At 40.4% G+C, this 18,960-nt stretch overlaps 1 protein-coding gene across 1 annotated transcript; it reads right to left on the bottom strand.

Annotated features, from left to right (window-relative positions):
- Positions 1-1,699: 1,699 nt before the first annotated feature.
- LOC125631012 (ferroportin-like) lies at positions 1,700-18,698 on the bottom strand. Its single transcript, XM_048837201.2, is given in 9 exon segments — positions 1,700-2,142; positions 7,625-8,234; positions 12,441-12,456; positions 14,089-14,392; positions 15,567-15,693; positions 16,581-16,696; positions 17,261-17,420; positions 17,655-17,722; positions 18,638-18,698. Coding segments are annotated over 9 exon segments (1,758 nt in total). The 3' UTR covers positions 1,700-1,846.
- Positions 18,699-18,960: the final 262 nt, after the last annotated feature.

The raw sequence follows: 18,960 nt of genomic DNA, 5'->3' as shown, positions 1-18,960 counted from the left end.
ACCGGTTCTAAAACGGCTTCAACATTTAACAACCGATTCACGCAAACCGGCTCCAGCTCACCACTGAATACAGTATATAACACACTTTAGCAACAATAGCTGCATTCTTGCAAAATAGTTTCCCCTCACTTCCCCTGCCTCCATTCTATTCAGCTGGAGTAGGCGGACGCATAGAGCAATTACTTTCAATTCTGTTTGTTAGGTTAAGGAATAAAATACTATTATGACTGAAGCTCATAACGTGCCAGAGAAGCTATATGAGACTTGAATACCCATGACCTATGGGGAAAGCAGCGAGTCTCAGAAAGCAAATTGCCACAGTAAAAAGTGAAACACTGAATACTAATAAATCTTGCTAATTAACAAGTCATGTCAACTTCCTTCAAGTTAGTTCTTCTCACTCTCAAGCTAACACTTCACCAAGATTTATTAGCAGTGTTCCTTTAAAACCATTGGATGGCAGACTTGAACTGGAAGCTATTTTTGTTATTTTAAGTTACTGTAACTGAAAGTACCAGTTAGTCCCTTGTGTTCAGAGCTGACAGTACCCTCATCAGTTCTCCACTACTCTAATTATTCTGGTGCTTGATAAACCCCACTTTACAACTGCTGCTTTGACAAAGGGAGAGAGTTGTGCTGTGTGTGTTTAAATAAAGATGTTAACGGGGGAGTGGGTGACTCACTGTATTAGCAGCCGCATATTATTCACAAAAGAGAATCCACACAGTTTACTTATTAATTATATATATCTCAAAGCATTTTACAAAGCAAATCTATATCATTCTTCCCATTTTACAGCTGGGAAAATGGGCACAGAGAGGTGACATGACTTGCTGGTTACCCAGAACGCAACTGGCAGAGCCAGGAGTACAGCCAAGATCATCCATTTCCCATATGCTCTATCCACGAAGATGCTCTGTGCTTCTTTGTCAAGGAGTGAAAACTCCATGTCATGAACAAGTCTTTATACCTATAGCCTCTATTTTATGCTCCAATAGTAATCTGACCAACATACACAGCCACATACTTAAACTTTGAAAACATCACTTTATTTTAAAAAAGAGAAACTGCATTCAAGAAAGCTTTAGTGAAGAAATAATTGCCCATGCAGTCACTAACTTGTTTGAACAGTTGGATGCTGAGCCAGTTTTTTTGCTTTCAAAAATAAAACCAAAGTATGAAAGAAAGAGGTGCCGCAAAAAACCTTAAATCACCTAGTATAATAACTTCAATGAACCTTTCAAATAAAGGGAAAATATTTATATGCAATAAAGGGGTCAGTATTCGGCCACTCCAAAGTAAAAAATACAGTATTTCTTAGTGATAAGTTGAACACAATGTGTTGGCTGTAAATGAGTTATTGGTTTCTACGAACTATCTAGGAAGACACATTCCTGTCGCTCCATCTCATGTGATGGAAAAGATGGTTAAAAAAATAACGACAGTATCATTTGCTTAGGAAGGGCAGGTTGTGATGTGCAAATTGTGAATTGTGTTTTAATGTTCTCTACATATGGAAAACAAAGGGGAAAATAGTTGCCTTGTCATTTTCATCTGGAAACCTGAGAATAGGCTTTGTGTGTCCTTGAAAAGAGTTGATTGTAAAAACTAAGCAGATACAGAAATGAGACGGTCCTTTAAAAAACACAATCTTTAATTGTTTTGAAATAAGTCTTTCATTTAGTATTTTGTTCTTTATTTCTCATGATATAGCAGTGTGTTTGGGGTGGGAATAGAAACAGAGGAACATTTTGGCTAGTGTGTTGAGTTTAGTCAACATTTTTATGCAAGTAACCTATACTCCATGAATGATAGGATAATTTTAAAATAAAGGATTATGAGACTTTCAGACAGAGGGATTCTGTGGCTTCCTCTCTGAGTTTGTTGGTATCACAGTTTCTTTAATTTTATATTTTTTAGCATAAATAAAATACATGACATGTCCAGTTATCACAAACAGTAAGGAAATTATCACCAGCAGCCCAAATTGTTGCGGTTGAGGAGCTAGAATAACCATAATGAAATGTACAAGGTCCATCAAGTAGTTCATAGAGCTCTGCACACCATTGACTATCCCACGCTCTAATTCTGGAATGTTCTCCTGTAGAAGCTGGGTCACAGTCAAGTCAAATGACCAAAGACCTACAAGAGAACAGTAAAACTCAAGTGCTGTAAATTGTGCATGAATTTGTCCTTTGGATTGTATAATATTCTCCTAAGGGAATGGAAAGCCCCATCTATGTAAAACATTTCAAACTACATTGAACATTATACTAGAAAATAGATTGTAAGTAGCTGTCCACTATTGGCAGGGAAAAGACCAAATACCCTAATAGGTTCCCAGCCCGCATCTTTAAATTTAGCGATTTCAAATTAGGAGAGCTACAGCAGGCTACCCACATATGGAAGTCCATTGAGCCACACTACATATTGTGGCCCTGTCCACCAGTATTCAGATGATAAACCAGTGACTTCTGTTAAATGATGGAAGAATTGTGAAAAAGCTAAGAGTGTAATGACCTCAAAATACCCATTGTAATATCACTGGAATAACTATATATTTCTGTTCTCTTATATCCCATCTGAAGGACACAAGATAATTTTTTTTAAAATTATAACAAAATGCATAGAATTTCTCTAATGCACACACCTTACACTGTACCTACAAAAACTAGTTTCTTCTCCCTTCTTAGGAAAGGATTAATAGGAGGGTGCTTTTATGAGGCATCACATTACTAAATCTTATAATAGGTAATCTACCATTTTGTGTAAGAAACTAATTTCAATTGTTAAAATAAGAATGTGCATTTCATAATGCATTATTTCCTCATTTCCTTTTTTGCTAAAAAATTGTAATGGGGGTATTAGTTGTTAGTGCCGATTAGCAAGGTTCTATGATAGTCTCTCTTGATAGTAGAGATCGTTATGAGTGATATAAAAAGAATTACACTAGGAAACTGCAAGTTAAAATATGGAAGGACCATCTCAGCTCTTTGTTTTTGTCAAACTCTAGACCTCCTTCATGTAACTTTTCTATTACTTTTGTGTTCATATTTAGTATAATTCCCAGACAAAAACTATGTTAAAATGGAGTTAATGTTGTGAGTATATATCAATACTTAGGGTAAACTACATTAAAGGGATGTTGTAATGATCTCAAAACCAAGCACTGTAAACTTAAGAAATTCACAGTGAAGATTAAATGTAGAAGAAATCCAAACTTGATAGAGTATAGAAATGTACAATTAGGGCAACCAAAATGAATTAACTGTTGAAACGTTCCATATACTTAAAACTCACTGAGTTCTTGTGTGCTTGATTTTTTTCTTTTGATTAATGGTAATTTTTCCTTGTAATTCATCCTATAGTTGTCAGGAAGAATTGCCCTATTTCAAAATGGCCACCTTCTCCTAATGTTCTCAATGGGACTGAAGGCACTGCAGCCCATAGGGAAGATGATTTCTTCATACGCTCAATCCCATGCAGAACAAGAGAGTTTTACACCATTCCCAAAATGGCCACCAACTGAGGGCAGCTGTAGTTTTGGTCTTACTGAGAACAATAGAAGATGTCAGCCATTTTGAAAGAGGGTAATTCTTCATTGATGTCTCTGAACTAAAGTAAACTATTGTATCCTGCAGCTTCTCATGAAGGAGAAATTTTCATTTATGCACAACAGGAAAAAATGACCATTAGATCATTTTCTTTAGTGAAAAGAGATCTGACACTAAATTTCTTAAAAGCCCCTTTTTCAATTAATTTTAATTCCTAAACTAATTACCCCAATTTATTCGTAACTTTAGAGAAAATTGCGTACTCAAAGAGCAAGTGCTGTAATTGGGGGAAGGACATGCATATTTACCATACAGGGTTGATCCTTGCTTTATGTTCAAAACTCAACTCAACCTTAACTATAGAGTAGTTACCAATCCCTCCATAATACGTTTAGACTTTTATAAAATCAAAACAAAGCCAAAAAGACTCGTTACATGAAATAAGAATAATATGTAATGGATGTACCAAATTTATATTTAAAAATGCACTAAACTGTGAAAAAAAAAACCCCATGAATAGACTCACTGGATAATTCTTCATGATACAATCTCCATAGGTTTCAGCACACAGCTATACCTAAATGCTAACCTACAGTGGCTTTGCTATTGCATCATGGGCTGCTCTTGAACTGGCTGCCAGTTTATACCAATTATAGTTTTGTGGATGAAAACTAAATATGGCCCTGAAATGAGACTACCTTTCTTCATTTATAAATTAATACAGATTTGAACCTAGACCTCCAGTGGTGACAGGCTAGCATGCTGAGCAGTTGAGTCACCTACTTCCTCTTTCCCCCCTCCCCTGCCTTGTAATTTGGTTTACTAAAATAGGATTTATAGGAGAAGTATAGCCTTTGTGATGCTACTTCTCCCCCATCCTTTCTATTTCTGCAGCATACTGAGGATTCCATGAAAATGCTAAATTTAAGTCAGCTAACAATGCTATAATAGTAGCATGAAATGTCATTGTCATGTAGATCAGTGTTGTTCCTCTGAGCAGCCCTACCAATAATTACAGGGGGAAATCCTGGGAATGCAACATAACTGTTTTATTAAAACACAGATATGCTAAAGGCAGTCAAACTGACTAGAAATCTTTGGTAGATGTCTATTAATGAAGACTCAGATGCATAAATGACATGCACTATCTGCATAAAATAGTTGAAAAACATGCTGAATTGGCATGTGCATGAGAGAAACTAAAATTACATTTTTATTGACAAGTAGTTCACGTAATCCTGGGTAACAATAGTGAAGGAATATATAAAGGCATCTCAATATGGATGCAGTATGAATACACAAAATGTAGTTGTGACTGAATACACCCCTGTATTCACACCCTACAGATTATTGTAATAACCTTTGTGCAAAATATGCTTGTGATATCATTTGAAAACTAATAACTCGCTGGTCAATAATATCATGACGAAATGTGTGTAGTAACATTATATGTAAAGTTATAAACATAAGTTGAAATCAGGTCTGAAGTGCGTTTACCAGATTAGTTTGGATAAACCTGTTTCCCAAAGACATAGGACAAGCGGATGTGTCATCTAGCCATGTGTCATCAAAATTGATGGGCCATCATCTGTCAAGTGGCTGTTCTTTGGCAAAGAAGGATGGCAGTAACAGATCCATATACATTTTAGCAAACAACACATGGAACCTCTTTCACCACAACACTCCCTGACTCCATCCTCACAGCAGGAAAGGGGGACTGGACTATAAAGTGAGGGACAAAAACACCCCAAGTTATCTCTCTCTCACACACACAAACACCTAAGAAGACAAAAGAAACAGCCTTTGAACTTTGGGAGCAGATCCTGTCCTGAGAATTTCATCAGCAATGTTACTGGAAACATGTGGTAAGGGATTTCACCTTGAGCCAAGTCTAGTTTGTTAAGTTTTAGTACTAGGAAGCATTTTATATTGATTTCTCTTATAATCATTTCTGACTTGAATGCCTTATACTTGTACTCACTTAAAATTTATCTGCTTGTAGTTAAATAAATATGTTTTATTAAAATTAATCCAGTGTTGTGTTAAACTGAGCTGTGTGGGTTACTCCATTTACAGTAGCAAACTTGTTGGATATTGATTCCCTCAGAGTGGCAATGGACCTAAAATATCTGAACTGTCCAGGAGAGGCTGGATAGTGCAAAACATACATTTTCAGGGGAAATTCAGGACTGCAATTGTGTTGGGGCCACCCTGCAACTGATAACCGAGGCTGGTGGAAACCAGAGTGTGACTGGAGTGTGACTGGCAGGATGCAGCTATACACAGACACTCAGGGTGTGACCTGCATGCTGTTTGGCTGTATGTGAGGGGCCCAGGTGGGGAGCTACGAGAGCAAAGCATTGTGAGACACCATAGGTTACAGGGCAGGGGTGACAACCTCTCACTGGTCTGGATTGCTCCCTGGGATGTCATACTAGTAAAATCATGTTTATAAGGCAGCTCCCTATAAGGCTGCTATGTTTAACAAAAATCCCTATACCACACAATCAACTACTTTGCATTCATACTTAAAAATAAGGTTCTGAATGGTGGAGCAGAAATGCAATTACAAGGCTCTGAAAATTAGTGCCTGCTATGCCAAGGTGCTAAGCATCCTTAATTAGGCCCTCGCTTTCCACCAGCCCTAGAGTAAATTAAGTATGTTTATGCCTATACAGTCATTAACTTGATGAAAACAGGATATTCTTTCTGAAAGTATTGACTAGAAAGTGATTTCATTCCAAATGGCATCTCTTTGGAAGCCTCAACATCCTCCCCACCCTTCTGCCCCCACCCCTTACAAACCTTTGTTTGTGGAATGGTGCTACCTGTGAGGAGATTCATATTAAATTATCTGAATTTTCTTACCTTAAGTACTAATTACTAATTCTGCTTCTTACATATTTAAGCATACAGCAGTCTGGCACAACTGCTGTTGTACTTTCTGTGCTTTCATTTACAGGGATTTTTTTGACTGGCTCTAAGCCAATGGAACATCCATTTGCTCAGATGAATTTGTTCTTAAGATTAGATTAGAGAGATTTTGTTCCTGGTTATTTCTGTTTCCAAGCCTGTTATATATATTTGTACTACACCCTAATACTTACGAAGGTTGCTGTATTAGTAAATTAGTAGCAACTATATATATGTATATATTTAAAAGCTAATGCATTGCTAACATGTAAGAGGAAGGCACTGTCCAATGGTTAGGGTGCTAGCCTGGTGGCTGGAGATGATGGTTTGATTCCCTGATGTGCCACAGACTTCTGATGTGACCTTAGGCTAGTCCTTGTGTTTCAGTTCTCCATCTGAAAGGATCAGCAGGACTTGATCCTGAGCCTGCAGACACAGCTAACCAACATCCCCACACTGCCACCTGGGAGTAGCTGGAAACTAGCTGACCCCTATGACCCACAATTTGCAGAGGCTGTACGCCATGGGAAGTCCCACCTCGAGTGATCCAACTGATAGTTGTTTTAGCAATCCCACATTGGTTCCTGTATCTTATATAAGCCATACTAGGGCATACTAGGAAGCGTCCAGGCAACAATATGGATCCCTAGCTAGCTGCCATGACTGCCCTGCTTTTGAACTGTCTCCAGGTATTGACTTTGGCTCTGACCTGGATTCTGCCTCCCAATTGATCCCCCACCAGAAACCCAACACTGATCTTGATAGCTGGTCTTGACCCTCATAGCTGGTCTTGACCCTCGGCCTGACTCTGCCTCCGGCTCTGACCCTCATATTGTCTCCTGACTCGGACTCTGGCTTTGACTATAAGCTCGACTCTTGACTCTGACACTGGCTCTGACCCTGGCTCTTAAGCTCCTGCCACTAGTCCTGCCTACCTTCACCCAGAATGCCAACACCATCTTTAGAAGGGGTATAACAGCACTTCCCTATCAATCAGGGGTGTGGTGAGGATATATATATTAGACTGTGAGACGGTCAATACTATGATGATGTGGGCCATATGTAACAGAGAGATCATCACATCTGGTTTTTGTTCACAGAATATTTTACCCAGTGAAGCGACTCTGCATGTGGTGGCAAATTGCATGTATACTTACCAATTCTGGCTAGTATCACTCCTGAGAACAAAAGAATGATTGAAATATAGGATTCTGGGTGATTGTCCCCATGCACGCTGTCCAACAGCACTGTATTATTAGTCCAATGAATTGAAGAACGATCTGGCAGTATGGGTTGGTTGATGTTTCTTTGGAATGGGTAAATATGCAGCTGGTTCTTTTGTAGTGTCTCGTGGTTTAAGGAAGAGTTCTTACTTGTGAGAAGAGAGAAAATACCCAAGTCAAAAGGACTGCCGGAGGCAAAGACTGAAAACACACACAGCATTAAACAGCTTACATGGAGGAGGCTGGATACAACTCCTGTGACAGCCAAGCCATAATGCTTCCTTAGCTTAGTAAACAAAATCGTGCCCATTAGTCCTGAGAAGGCAGAAAGAGCCATGAGTATGCTGAGAAGAGAGCCACTGATCCCCTGCGTGTAGGCGTACCCTGTAGTGATACAGTCAAAGCCAAGCACTGTGGTGTACAAGAAGGCTAAACCCAAGCCTGCTAAAAAGACAGACTGCCTGTAATATGCTTTCCAGCCATCTCTGCACGTACACAGCATCCTGTGCATTTTTCTGAAGCAAAGAGGCAGTTTTGTGATTGACTTGCGTTGCATTTCAGGACTGGATTTCTGCTCCGTCGGTGCCTCTGGAATCCCAGGTTTGTTGATGAATTCAACAACAGCTGAGCAAATGGGAAGATCCCCTGTAAAATACCAGTCAGAAGGTTTTAATGATTCTGGTGGCAACTGCTCCACTGTGCAGTAAGCTGCAATAAGAATTCCTGCTTTCTCGGGAAGAGTGGACCCCAACTGATCTGTTCAAAGCAGCTGCTAGAAGGCAAATATTAAAGGCATTTGAAAGCATCAAACAACAAAGGGAGTTGAAAGTGGACCTGTTATTAATTGGCCTTGAATTACTTCATTTGACCTTTTCGGGTGCAGGCATAGTCTTACATCTTATCCAGAGAGTGGCGTGACAAACTGAATTACAAGTTTCTCTGCTGTGTCGGTAGCTACATTATGAAAGAAAGCCATTGGCACTGTCTATATATTGGTTACGCCAAAATATTTTAAAGAGGAACAAAACATCTCATACTAGTTCGGCTGTTTGCCACGCACGTTCACACGCACACACACAAAATAAAGTTAAAGTAAGGTAAGAGAAAGCAAGTTTTAATCAGAACTAATGAACTTAAAGGGGAACTTGTTAAGCAAAGGTTTCTGGCTCTGTTACTACTCTTTTGGTTCAGACATTCAAAATGGCACCAGATCCAGTATGGGATTTATTGCACACACAAAAAAGAAACATTAGCTGGAAATGCAATATCCAGTTCATCCTCATCTATATTTCAAGCTTAGAAAAAAAGAATAATGTTTTGATACAACTACAAAATAAAGATTTAAATGTAAATTAGATACATCTCAGACATGGTTAACTTCATTGTGCAGATTTTGGTTCTTAAGATCGTTTTTAAGCTCCGTTATTGGAGCTAAATATGATGACTATGATCGAATGAGCTGAGGAGAAGACTAGGACCCAGAAACTCTTGAGTTATAATTTTGGTGCTAATACTGAGTCCCTGGGTAAATTACTTATGTTTCTCTCGGATTTCCCATTTATAAAAGTGCGATAATACTATTTTCAAACTTTTAGGGCTTTCGTGAAGATTTGACACTTAGTTCTTACAAAGAACTTTGAAGGTGTAGAGCACTGCCAGCTACTCCTATAATATACATGCAGTTTTATTTGCCCCATCAAAGGTATTTCATTTTTAAAAGGCATATGATACTTTTTTCTATGAAAGAATAACAGTTCTCAGAAAATGTAAATTATTCTCATATTTATAATCAGTTTCAATTACCTCCAGCTAATTCCGTCTAAGTGATCATATCATCCATCAAGAGTAAGTTAGTTTAATTACTATTAATGTTTGTAGAGTACTTTGAAAATGTAAGTGCTAAGTGCTAATTACCCTGTGTGTGAGAAAGATGATTGTAAAAATGTCATTGTGGGGCTCATATTTCAGTGCATAAATATATATCTCATATGTCATACAAAAATAACTACATTAAAAGAATATTAAGGATGGCACTCAAGCACTCAAAAGTTAAGAAGTGCCAGAATTAATGCTTTCAGTGCAACCTTAATTCAATCCCCTTGTGCATATGCATTATGATACAGTCTTTAATTACATGATCACATACTATTTGTTCCACAAGATCCAGTCCCTTGTTCAGTAAATGGGTGTTTATTCAATATTTCTTTTTATCCTTCTCATTCAATGTGTGGTCCAAGGACTTATTTAACACACATCATCCAAATGCTGCACTGGATACAAAATTATTAATTTTCTCATGGATGTTTCTGGAGTGCCCTCACCATAGTATCTGAGTGCTCCACAAACATTAATTCACTTATCTTCACAACAACCTTGTGAGATTAGGAGGCATTATCCTCTTCATTTTACTGATGGGGAACTGAGACACAATGAGATCAAGGCCAAAATTGTCTAGAGTATCCACTATTTTTGGGTGTCCAACTTGAAGCAACTAGGTCATGATTTTTCAGAGTACTTAGCATTTTCTGTCACTTTAACATATTCAAATCATAAACTCAATTGATTCCAGTTGCAGCTGTGAATGCTGAGCCCTTCTGCAAACCTGGTCTCAGGTGTTGGCGTCCAGAAAATTAGGAACATACAGTTAGTGGTCACCTGTGAACATTTTGGTTTAGGGCTCTGGGACAGAGGTAGGGATAGAATCCAGTTCTCCAAGTTCTTCACTTGTCTTAACCAAGGTGGGGTGGGGTGAAGGGGTGGGAACAGAACCTTTGTGTTGGGGGTGGATAGGAGCAGAGGGCACAGTGAACAGATGCCAGAGGGATGGGCAATCAGATAGATAAGCCCATGCTTTCTTCTCCTGAAAATCCCTGCCTCATTCACTACCACACCTTCCAATTTCTGCAATAAACAAGACAGGTGTCCTACAGACAACAGTCTCCCGCATACACAGCCCCGATTCTTCCCCAGAGCACCATCAGTCCAGTGCACTGAATGAGGCAGGGATCCCCATGGGAAAAATTAGTATGTGATCATGTCACTGAAGACTGTATCATAATGCTTACGCACAAGACGGTCAAATTAAGATTGCCCAAGTAATTTTAATTCTGGCATTTCCTAATCTGTGCTCAACTATACAGCCTTAGCATACTGTTAATATAATTTCTTTTTTAATGTAATGTCCAGAACCTAAGTAAAAAGTGAAAACACTGAAATTCTATTATGTGCAAGCACACTAATCCCCCCCCCCCCCCCGCCCCCACTTGCATCAGCAGCATGATTTGAACAGTTAGACCCACTGCATGGACCTCTACCACTTGAGCTAATAGAATAACTGGTAGCCATAGTAGGCTGTTATCCTCTATGTGAAACAAGCAGAGTGCGGAATGAGACACACACTTTGCCATTGGGTTTCACAGCTGCTTAGAATAATGTAGAGACTCAGGACTCCTGGATTCAATTCCAGGTTTTGTAGGGGAGCATGTTCTAACGGTTAGACCCTTCTACCACTGTGATCCTAGGCTGTGTCTGTGTCCCTCTGCTCCTCCAACCCCTTACCCTGCTCCCTCAGCTTTCCTGTCCCCTCCCCTTCTACTCCTATCCAGTCTCCCCACCCCTTCCCTGGCTCCTCCCCCCTCTGTTCCTATCTAACTGCCCATTTCTCTGACTCCTGTTCACCTCCCCCTCTGCTCCTATTCAACCCCCACTCCTGCATCCCATTCACCTCCCCCTCTGTTATTCCTGCCATCCACCCCACACATAGAGATGTCTGTTCTTACGGAAAAACCCTTGTGGATGGCTAGTATGTTCTCATTAGTATAGTCAACAGAGGGTCTGTCTACCCTACAGTGGCTACAGCAGCACAGCTATGGCACTGCCGCTGTGCCACTGTGTGTAGATGCTTCCAATATTGCCAGAAAGGGTTTTTCTGTCAAGGTAGTTAATCCACCTTTCCAAGAGGAGGTCATAGGCACTGACTCTGGGGAGCATCCCTGGAAAAAATATTAGCACCCACCGGCAATCCCGCCATCAGCGCCTCCCACCCACCGGCAGCGCCTCCCCATCAGCGCCTGCCACCTGCCGTGATCAGCTGTTCTGCGGCGTGCAGGAGGCACTGGGGGAAGGAACGAGGGCTGGGAGCATTCAGGGGAGGGGGCGGAATAGGGCAGGAAGAGGCGGGGCAGAGGCAGAGCGGGGCAGGAAGAGGCGGGGGGTAGGACCTGGGAGGAAGGGGTGGAGTGGAGGTAGACCTGGGCTAGAAACTCGGTGCCTATGGAGGAGGTAGCTAGGTCAATGGAAGAATTATTCTATCAACCTAGCCACATCTAGTAGATCGATCTAACTTCTGCAGTCAGGGTATGAAATTTTTCACAGCCCTGAGCTATGTAGCCATCTTGATCTAACAGGTAGACCGGGCTGAACAAGCACATTTGTAGCAGAATTGCACAGGAGGTCCATCTGCAGGTGTTGCTTGGTATTTAAAAAAAATTCTTCATCAATAATGGATGAAGAATGTCCTAAATAGTAGGGAGTGAACAATTGCACAGGATACTTTTCCTCAGTGAGAACAATGTGTTAGCCTGAATATCACATACAAGAGCTTGGGGAGTGGAGGTTAGTATAAAACAGATTTCAGCTAATCATCACTGCACCAATTGTGTAGCAAACAAATCATGACTAAGGCTTGGTCTACACTACAGAGTTAGGCTGACATAAGGCAGCCTATGCTGACCTATGTCAGTGTCTACACTACAGCCTTGCTCCCACTGATGTAAGTGCCCTACGGCACCGACATCATAACTCCACCTCCACAAGAGGTGTAGGGCTTATGTCGGGGTGGTTAGGGTGACGCAGTATCCGCGTAGACACTGCATTTCTTACATCAGCTGTTGGCTGTGTTGTCAATTTAATGGCCGGAGTCGTGAAATTGACAAAAAAGCTGGGGCAGTTCCTAGTGGAGAGCTGCCCCCCTACACTGCCGCTCTTCAGTCAGTGTGTCACCAGGAGCACACACACCACCGACAGAAGGAGGGTAGTGTGGACCTAACACAGGTCGATTTAAGATTGCAGTGTAGACATGCCCTAATTTGTGATTTTACTGTCTTTTTTCTTAAAATGTCTAAAGGCATCAAGAAGTATTATGTCCCAACTCTAGCTGCTAGTACAGACTCACCCCCCATTGATACGGCATCTGATGATTAGTATTAGTAAGGCTCAGCTCCAGGGAGTAAGGTCGATGTCAGAGGAGTTGTCTTGTTGTCATAAATCATCTAATCTCCTGGTATAAGCTGGGTAAAACCTTGTTATGGGTTGGGGTAAAACCCCACTGAGGTTGATGGGTGTGAACTCACTCTTCAATTAACATCACTGTAAATATGAGCCCCACGGAAAACAAAAGGTGTGTGTGAACCTGCTGAGAAGCTTTTGGGCTGAGTTTTGGTTTTGGTATGTGTGTATGAGAGTGTGAGAAAAAACACTGCTTTTGAAATGATTGATATGGCAGACAAGAACAGAGAAAGGCAGAGGAAAAAAGGAAAGAAAAGCCAAGCAGGAGCCTGTAAGCACACTGTGGCCCTGGAAGAAGCTAGAGAGAGGGCTTTGGGGTTGGGTGCTGGCTACAAAGACTTGAACTCTGTAAGGTAAGAAGCTGATCCTTTTGTTACTCGATTCCTCCTGTGTTCAGAGACACAGGACTTTGTATATAAATAAAACTGCATACCTGACTATCACCAATTTCTCCCTCCAACCTGTACATCTGAAGGGCCCCAAACTTTGATGAGCGGTTCAGGTCAAAAATGGGCAACAGTACTTATGCATAATTTCCATTGTCATTAGTAGGAGATGGCCATGTACAATGAGGCAGGAATTGACCCCATGGAGAACCACTAAAACAGGAAGATGGTCACTGGGGATACAATACTCTTTTAAAAAGAGTAGCAAAAATAAACTGAATATTAGGGATTACATGCATTAAATCATTCTTCACTGACTTCTTTTCTTTTAGCATCTTGAATTGCTATGACAACCATCATTCTAAATGAGTATCAGTGGTTCAGTGACATGCTGCAGGATAGTGCTCTATACCAAGGAGCACATAATGCAGACAGATGGATTCATTAAACTGTCTTTAAATCTGCCTGGTAAGGTATTAAACAATGGAGGCTCTGCTATTCTCACACCCACCATTGCAAGTTGTGTATGTAAATCACCCTAGTACCTGGATTTGGAGAATTGACCCCCGCATATTTGCTACTTAGCTTTTCTCTTTTCTTTTTATAGTCATTTTATTATCTTCATACAGTTCCTGTGGACTGACTCATTGGATACCCTCTAGTACTCTAATTATTTCATGTGTAATTCAACATTTTGGATGCAAGCCTGTATTTCAATAGTAATACATTTTTAAAATGTTGGTGGGAGGCTGTTCTCCTACTGAACACTACTTACCTGGCACATCTGTAAGTTCCATTTGTCTTTCTATAGCATATTCTCCTGCATTCTGTTGAGGTTTCACAGCCAAAGGAGGCACTAGTTGATACACCCTGGATAGGAATATAAATTCTACCAGAAGAGAGATCAAGTTCCATCCAAGAATAAATCCACAGCCAATGACATTAGAGGCCCAGGTCATAACCTGCCCCACAGACAGAGGAGCGAAGATATTTATGACTTGATCCATTCTTCTTATAGCTGCATTCATTCCTAAACATGGTGTAAAGACAGAATGCATTTCACTCTACATATATACAGACGCACGCGTGCATCAGTACTGACGTGATAATTTTTCCACCCTTTGTTTGCCTAATAACACTAAAAGCTCTACAGGCAGGGACTGTCTCATACTATATACTTATACAGCATCTTATGGAGTCCGAATTTCACTCAGGGCCTCTAAGTGCTACTGTGATACAACCAATAATATTAATAATAAATTATCACTTAAGATATTCAGAAGGAGCAAGATATTTTACATAAGACCACATGAAAAATAAAGTGATTGCGTGGTGGGGAGGACAGATAAAGATGTGCTCATGAAAGCCAGGGACTAACAACAGGGGTTTGAGTCCAGGAGAGCATGAAGAGACATGTATGCTTCCTTGCTCAGCTTTGGCAGTGCACTTTAATCTTGATTTACAAGAACCCTTCCTAACTTAGACCTGTGATGCTGCCATAGAGAGATTTCCAAGAGAGCCTAATTGCAGTACATGGTGGTGGTGTGAAGTACACAGACAGAGTCTTGGATATGTCCTTTCACTTATGATTCGTGCCAGGGTTTGAATCAGGTCTCCCAAAGCAGAAGACATGTGTAACTAATCTATTGTGCCCTGTAGGCTCCTGTCTAAAAAGATGTTGTCAATTCTCAGTAGTTGCTTCACCTGAAATAACTTTGCTACTTTTACTTGTTAATAAAAGCTCATTATTAATAAGCACAGTCCTATATTTTTTATCTGATCAACCAGAAAACCAGGGGGGGAGGGATAGCTCAGTGGTTTGAGCATTGGCCTGCTAAACCCAGAGTTGTGAGTTCAATCCTTAAGGGGGCCATTTAGGGATCTGGGGCAAAAATTGGGATTGGTCCTGCTTTGGGCAGGGGGGTTGGACTAGATGATCTCCTGCTGTCCCTTCCAATTCTGATATTCTATGATTCTATGAAATTGGTGAAAAACTGAAATCTTTGTCACCTGTACATTACCAGGCTTTTTCCTGAGAGGACTGAACATTAGATACTGCTTTGAACACAACTCTATTTAATCTTCTTAGACTCTTATTAAGGAATGAGATTAGAGATTTGTTTCTAAATAAATATGTAACTATGTTTCTTCTATTAAATAAAATATAGCTTTGGCTATATGAACATAAACCATATCTAGCTCACCAGCCAGTTGGCCTCTGTTATCACCTGTGATGACCACAATCCAGTCTTTCTGAATGGTTATCGTCAGCGCTGTGCTTGCCAGGTTTGCCAGATCGGCTAAGATGATTACCACTGCATAACAGAACACCTTGTTGGAAGTGAATAAAAGCCAGGGGTTGGAATCCAAGAATCAAGGTTACTCAGCTATTGCTGGCTGGAACATTACGCAAAGTCTGAATAAGGATGGAAGCTTTCAGAGACAGGTTAAGTTTGCCACAGGAGTGAGTACATTTTTGCTAATTTGAGCAGCAGAAGCTGTTTTTCCATTAACACTATGAGCCAGATTCTGTTCTCAGTTAAACCTCCCGAAAGCCAGGGTGAACCCGTTGCCTTCAGTGGAGTCGCTCTAGATTTAAAGGGGTAAATGAAAGCAGAATTTGCCCCTAAACCTTATAATCTTCTGCCATTATATCGAGAGGTGACTTTGCCTCAAATCAAAGGTGAACACTAGAGGGAAACATGTTAAAGAGGCTCAATTCACCAAGGCCCAGATCCTCAGCTCCAACCAAGAAATGCAGAGTGTTAAAGGGTGGGAGCAGGTGCAATGGCGGTTTAAGGCCCCCAACTCCTTGGGCAGGCTGGTCCCCCTGAGAGCTGCTTTAACTTGCCCTGGCTGCTAACAGCTCCAAAAGGCCAATACAACAGCTGGGGCTCACCAGGATACAAGGAAAGACCAGCTGCACGCCTTACATTCAAAGCCGAGGGTGCAGGAGGGGGATGGGGAGACGGAGGGAGAGGAAGAGCTGCTTCATTGGCTCTTCCCCATCATGGGATCCTCTCTGTGAGGATACCCTGTGGCTGATTATACTGGCTTTCTGGCTGCTTTGCTGGTGGTACTGTGTACCACAGCCACAGCACAGAGGATATTCTGGCCCACAGTCAGTCTCTACAATTAAAGCAAATACTTTACATGCATTATTAACCTACATAAAGAACCCAAGACTGAAATATTCAAAGTATCATTTAGACACTTACACTAAACCAGCCGTGCCACATTTGCTCAATCTCGGTTTTGTAAGAGAATACCAACATCAGTACTACGCAGCAGCCAGTGACAGAGGAGTTCTGAATGAACAGCGATGCATGAGCAACTGCAAAATGAAATAGCTCTTGATCTGATATATATCTGATCGATTTTAAAAGACTCTCACAAATTCTGTCACTTAATACAAACAATCTGACAAAACCCTAGCAGCCACCTGAACAGACTTTTCTAATAAGAAATGTCTCAGCTTTGTATGAAAGACAAAGAATGACACCTCATTCTCACTATAGAACAGAAATTGTGTTTTCTGACCAGAGCTAATTATAAGGAACATTATTTAACATTTTGCAAATTCTGAGAGGCATGATCTAGTGAGGAACTCCTACTCCCAGCTTGTCTTCTGTGGCCTTGGGGAAGTCGCACTGGCTTTAGGCTTCTATATCACTTAGGCACTGTTTTACCCTTATTCTCTCTTTCTCAGTTTCTCTGTTCAGTTAGGATGATATAATGCTTCCCTCCTTCATAGGAAAGGTGTAAGAAATTATTAATATTTTTAAAGCACCCTGAAGAAGATAGCACTTATAAGCATTATTAAATCACATGGATAGTAATTATATTCAAGAGTTTGTATCTCCTAGTTAGGAATATCAAAATCAACGCAGACAATTACCTTCATTTCTTGGTTTTCTATCAATCCAATCTCCAATTAAGGCCCCAAACACCAGTACAGAGCCAGCTACCACTAACCCAAAAACAGCTGTTAGAAGGAGATTATGTCCATACAATTCTATCAGGAATACAGACATGGCAAAGTGCCACATTCGATCTCCCTGAAAAACAGAAGAGACAAAACTTTATTTTGATTTTAGCCTCACAAAATAAAGCAATACCATGGACTAAATAAATGCAAGTACAGAAAATGGGGCAGTCTGAATATTTTAATTTGATCCATTTCTAAATACGTTTCCAGATGTACTACAGTGCTTCCAGAAATACAAATGCTTCTCAAACCAGGCTTCTCTTGATCATTTACAATGCAATAATTTTATCTGAGCTTATCTTACCCATATAGAAAGTGCACAGCTTGCATAAACCAGAAATCTTGGACCCATGAGGTAGCTCAGCACTGCATCTGAAACACATACACAGAAACCAAATACACTTGAAAGTAAATTTTGTATGTACACATGTGCATGTGCATCTGTGTGTGATTGATGTGGCTGGTGCTGTATAGCCAAGTAAAAAAGTGTACCTCACCCATAGGAAAGTACAGTCTCACTACACACATTCACAGACAAAAGGGATAAAATTCTGCCCTCATGGAAGTCAAAGGCAAAACTCTGATTGATTTCACTGTGGCCAGGATTTCATCCAAGATATCCCATGATGGAAACCAGAATAACACTTCTCAATTCTCACAGATGGGAACACTATTGCACAAAACACCACATCAGAACGTTAAACGGGATAAACAAAAGATCTCCCTAGTGATGGAGCAAAGCAGAGAGGTGACTAAATGAGGTCATGTTGGCCCAAATCAGTTAAAATGGAAAATGATGTTCTTCTTTTCACCACAGAGGCTTTTGCACATAGTGTGTAATTTACTTTATTGGGATTAACTGGCTATGTGTGTTGTGTTTTCAGAGAAGATGCTTTTGGTTGTAAGACCCATGGGATTAATTGGTAATTCTCAAACTTTTAACATCAAAGGGCCTCATTTAAAAGTAGGCTATGCCAGGCCTCTAATTTGCACCCACAACATTGCACTCTTAATGCGGGAGTAAGTGCTGGCATTTAGACACCTCTTCTAGTTACCTGATTTGCAGGGACAGACGGGAAGATGTTTGTTTAAAATTCTTTATTTTCTCCTGCAGTTCATGATGTCTGGAATTTTGTACCCACAATCAACTAAAGGACCAAACTCAGAAGCTATTTTTAAAAAATGAAGTCTTTTATACTTATTTTCAAAGAAATATTAGGTATCATTGTGGAGCTTTTATTCTAATTGACTATCAAATTGATCAGTCTGAGGAATTGTATCCCTTACCTTTAATCTGGCTAACAATGTAGTGCCTGATTCTCCATTGTGTGGCCTGTTGTGCAGTCATTGGTGCTAGATGGGGATATGTTATCATTCTGATTTGGTAGTGTTTTATACCCAATTTCCACAGGTAGAAATGCCCACATGAGGTGCAAGGCAATGGAGTATCAGGCCCTTAGCAATTCAGTCTAGTATATCTTCCCTATGGCCTATATATGTGTTTTAATCTTCCATATCAGCTCCACTCTCTATAAAGCTCAATCTCTAAAAATCATATTCTCCATCAGTGTCTGTAGTTAGAGGGGGTGACATTTATGCTTCTCATGCCT

This window comes from Caretta caretta, chromosome 2 (assembly GCF_965140235.1).
Source record: "Caretta caretta isolate rCarCar2 chromosome 2, rCarCar1.hap1, whole genome shotgun sequence".
NCBI classification, from domain to species: Eukaryota; Metazoa; Chordata; order Testudines; family Cheloniidae; genus Caretta; species Caretta caretta.
This window is presented reverse-complemented; position numbering and strand designations above follow the sequence as displayed.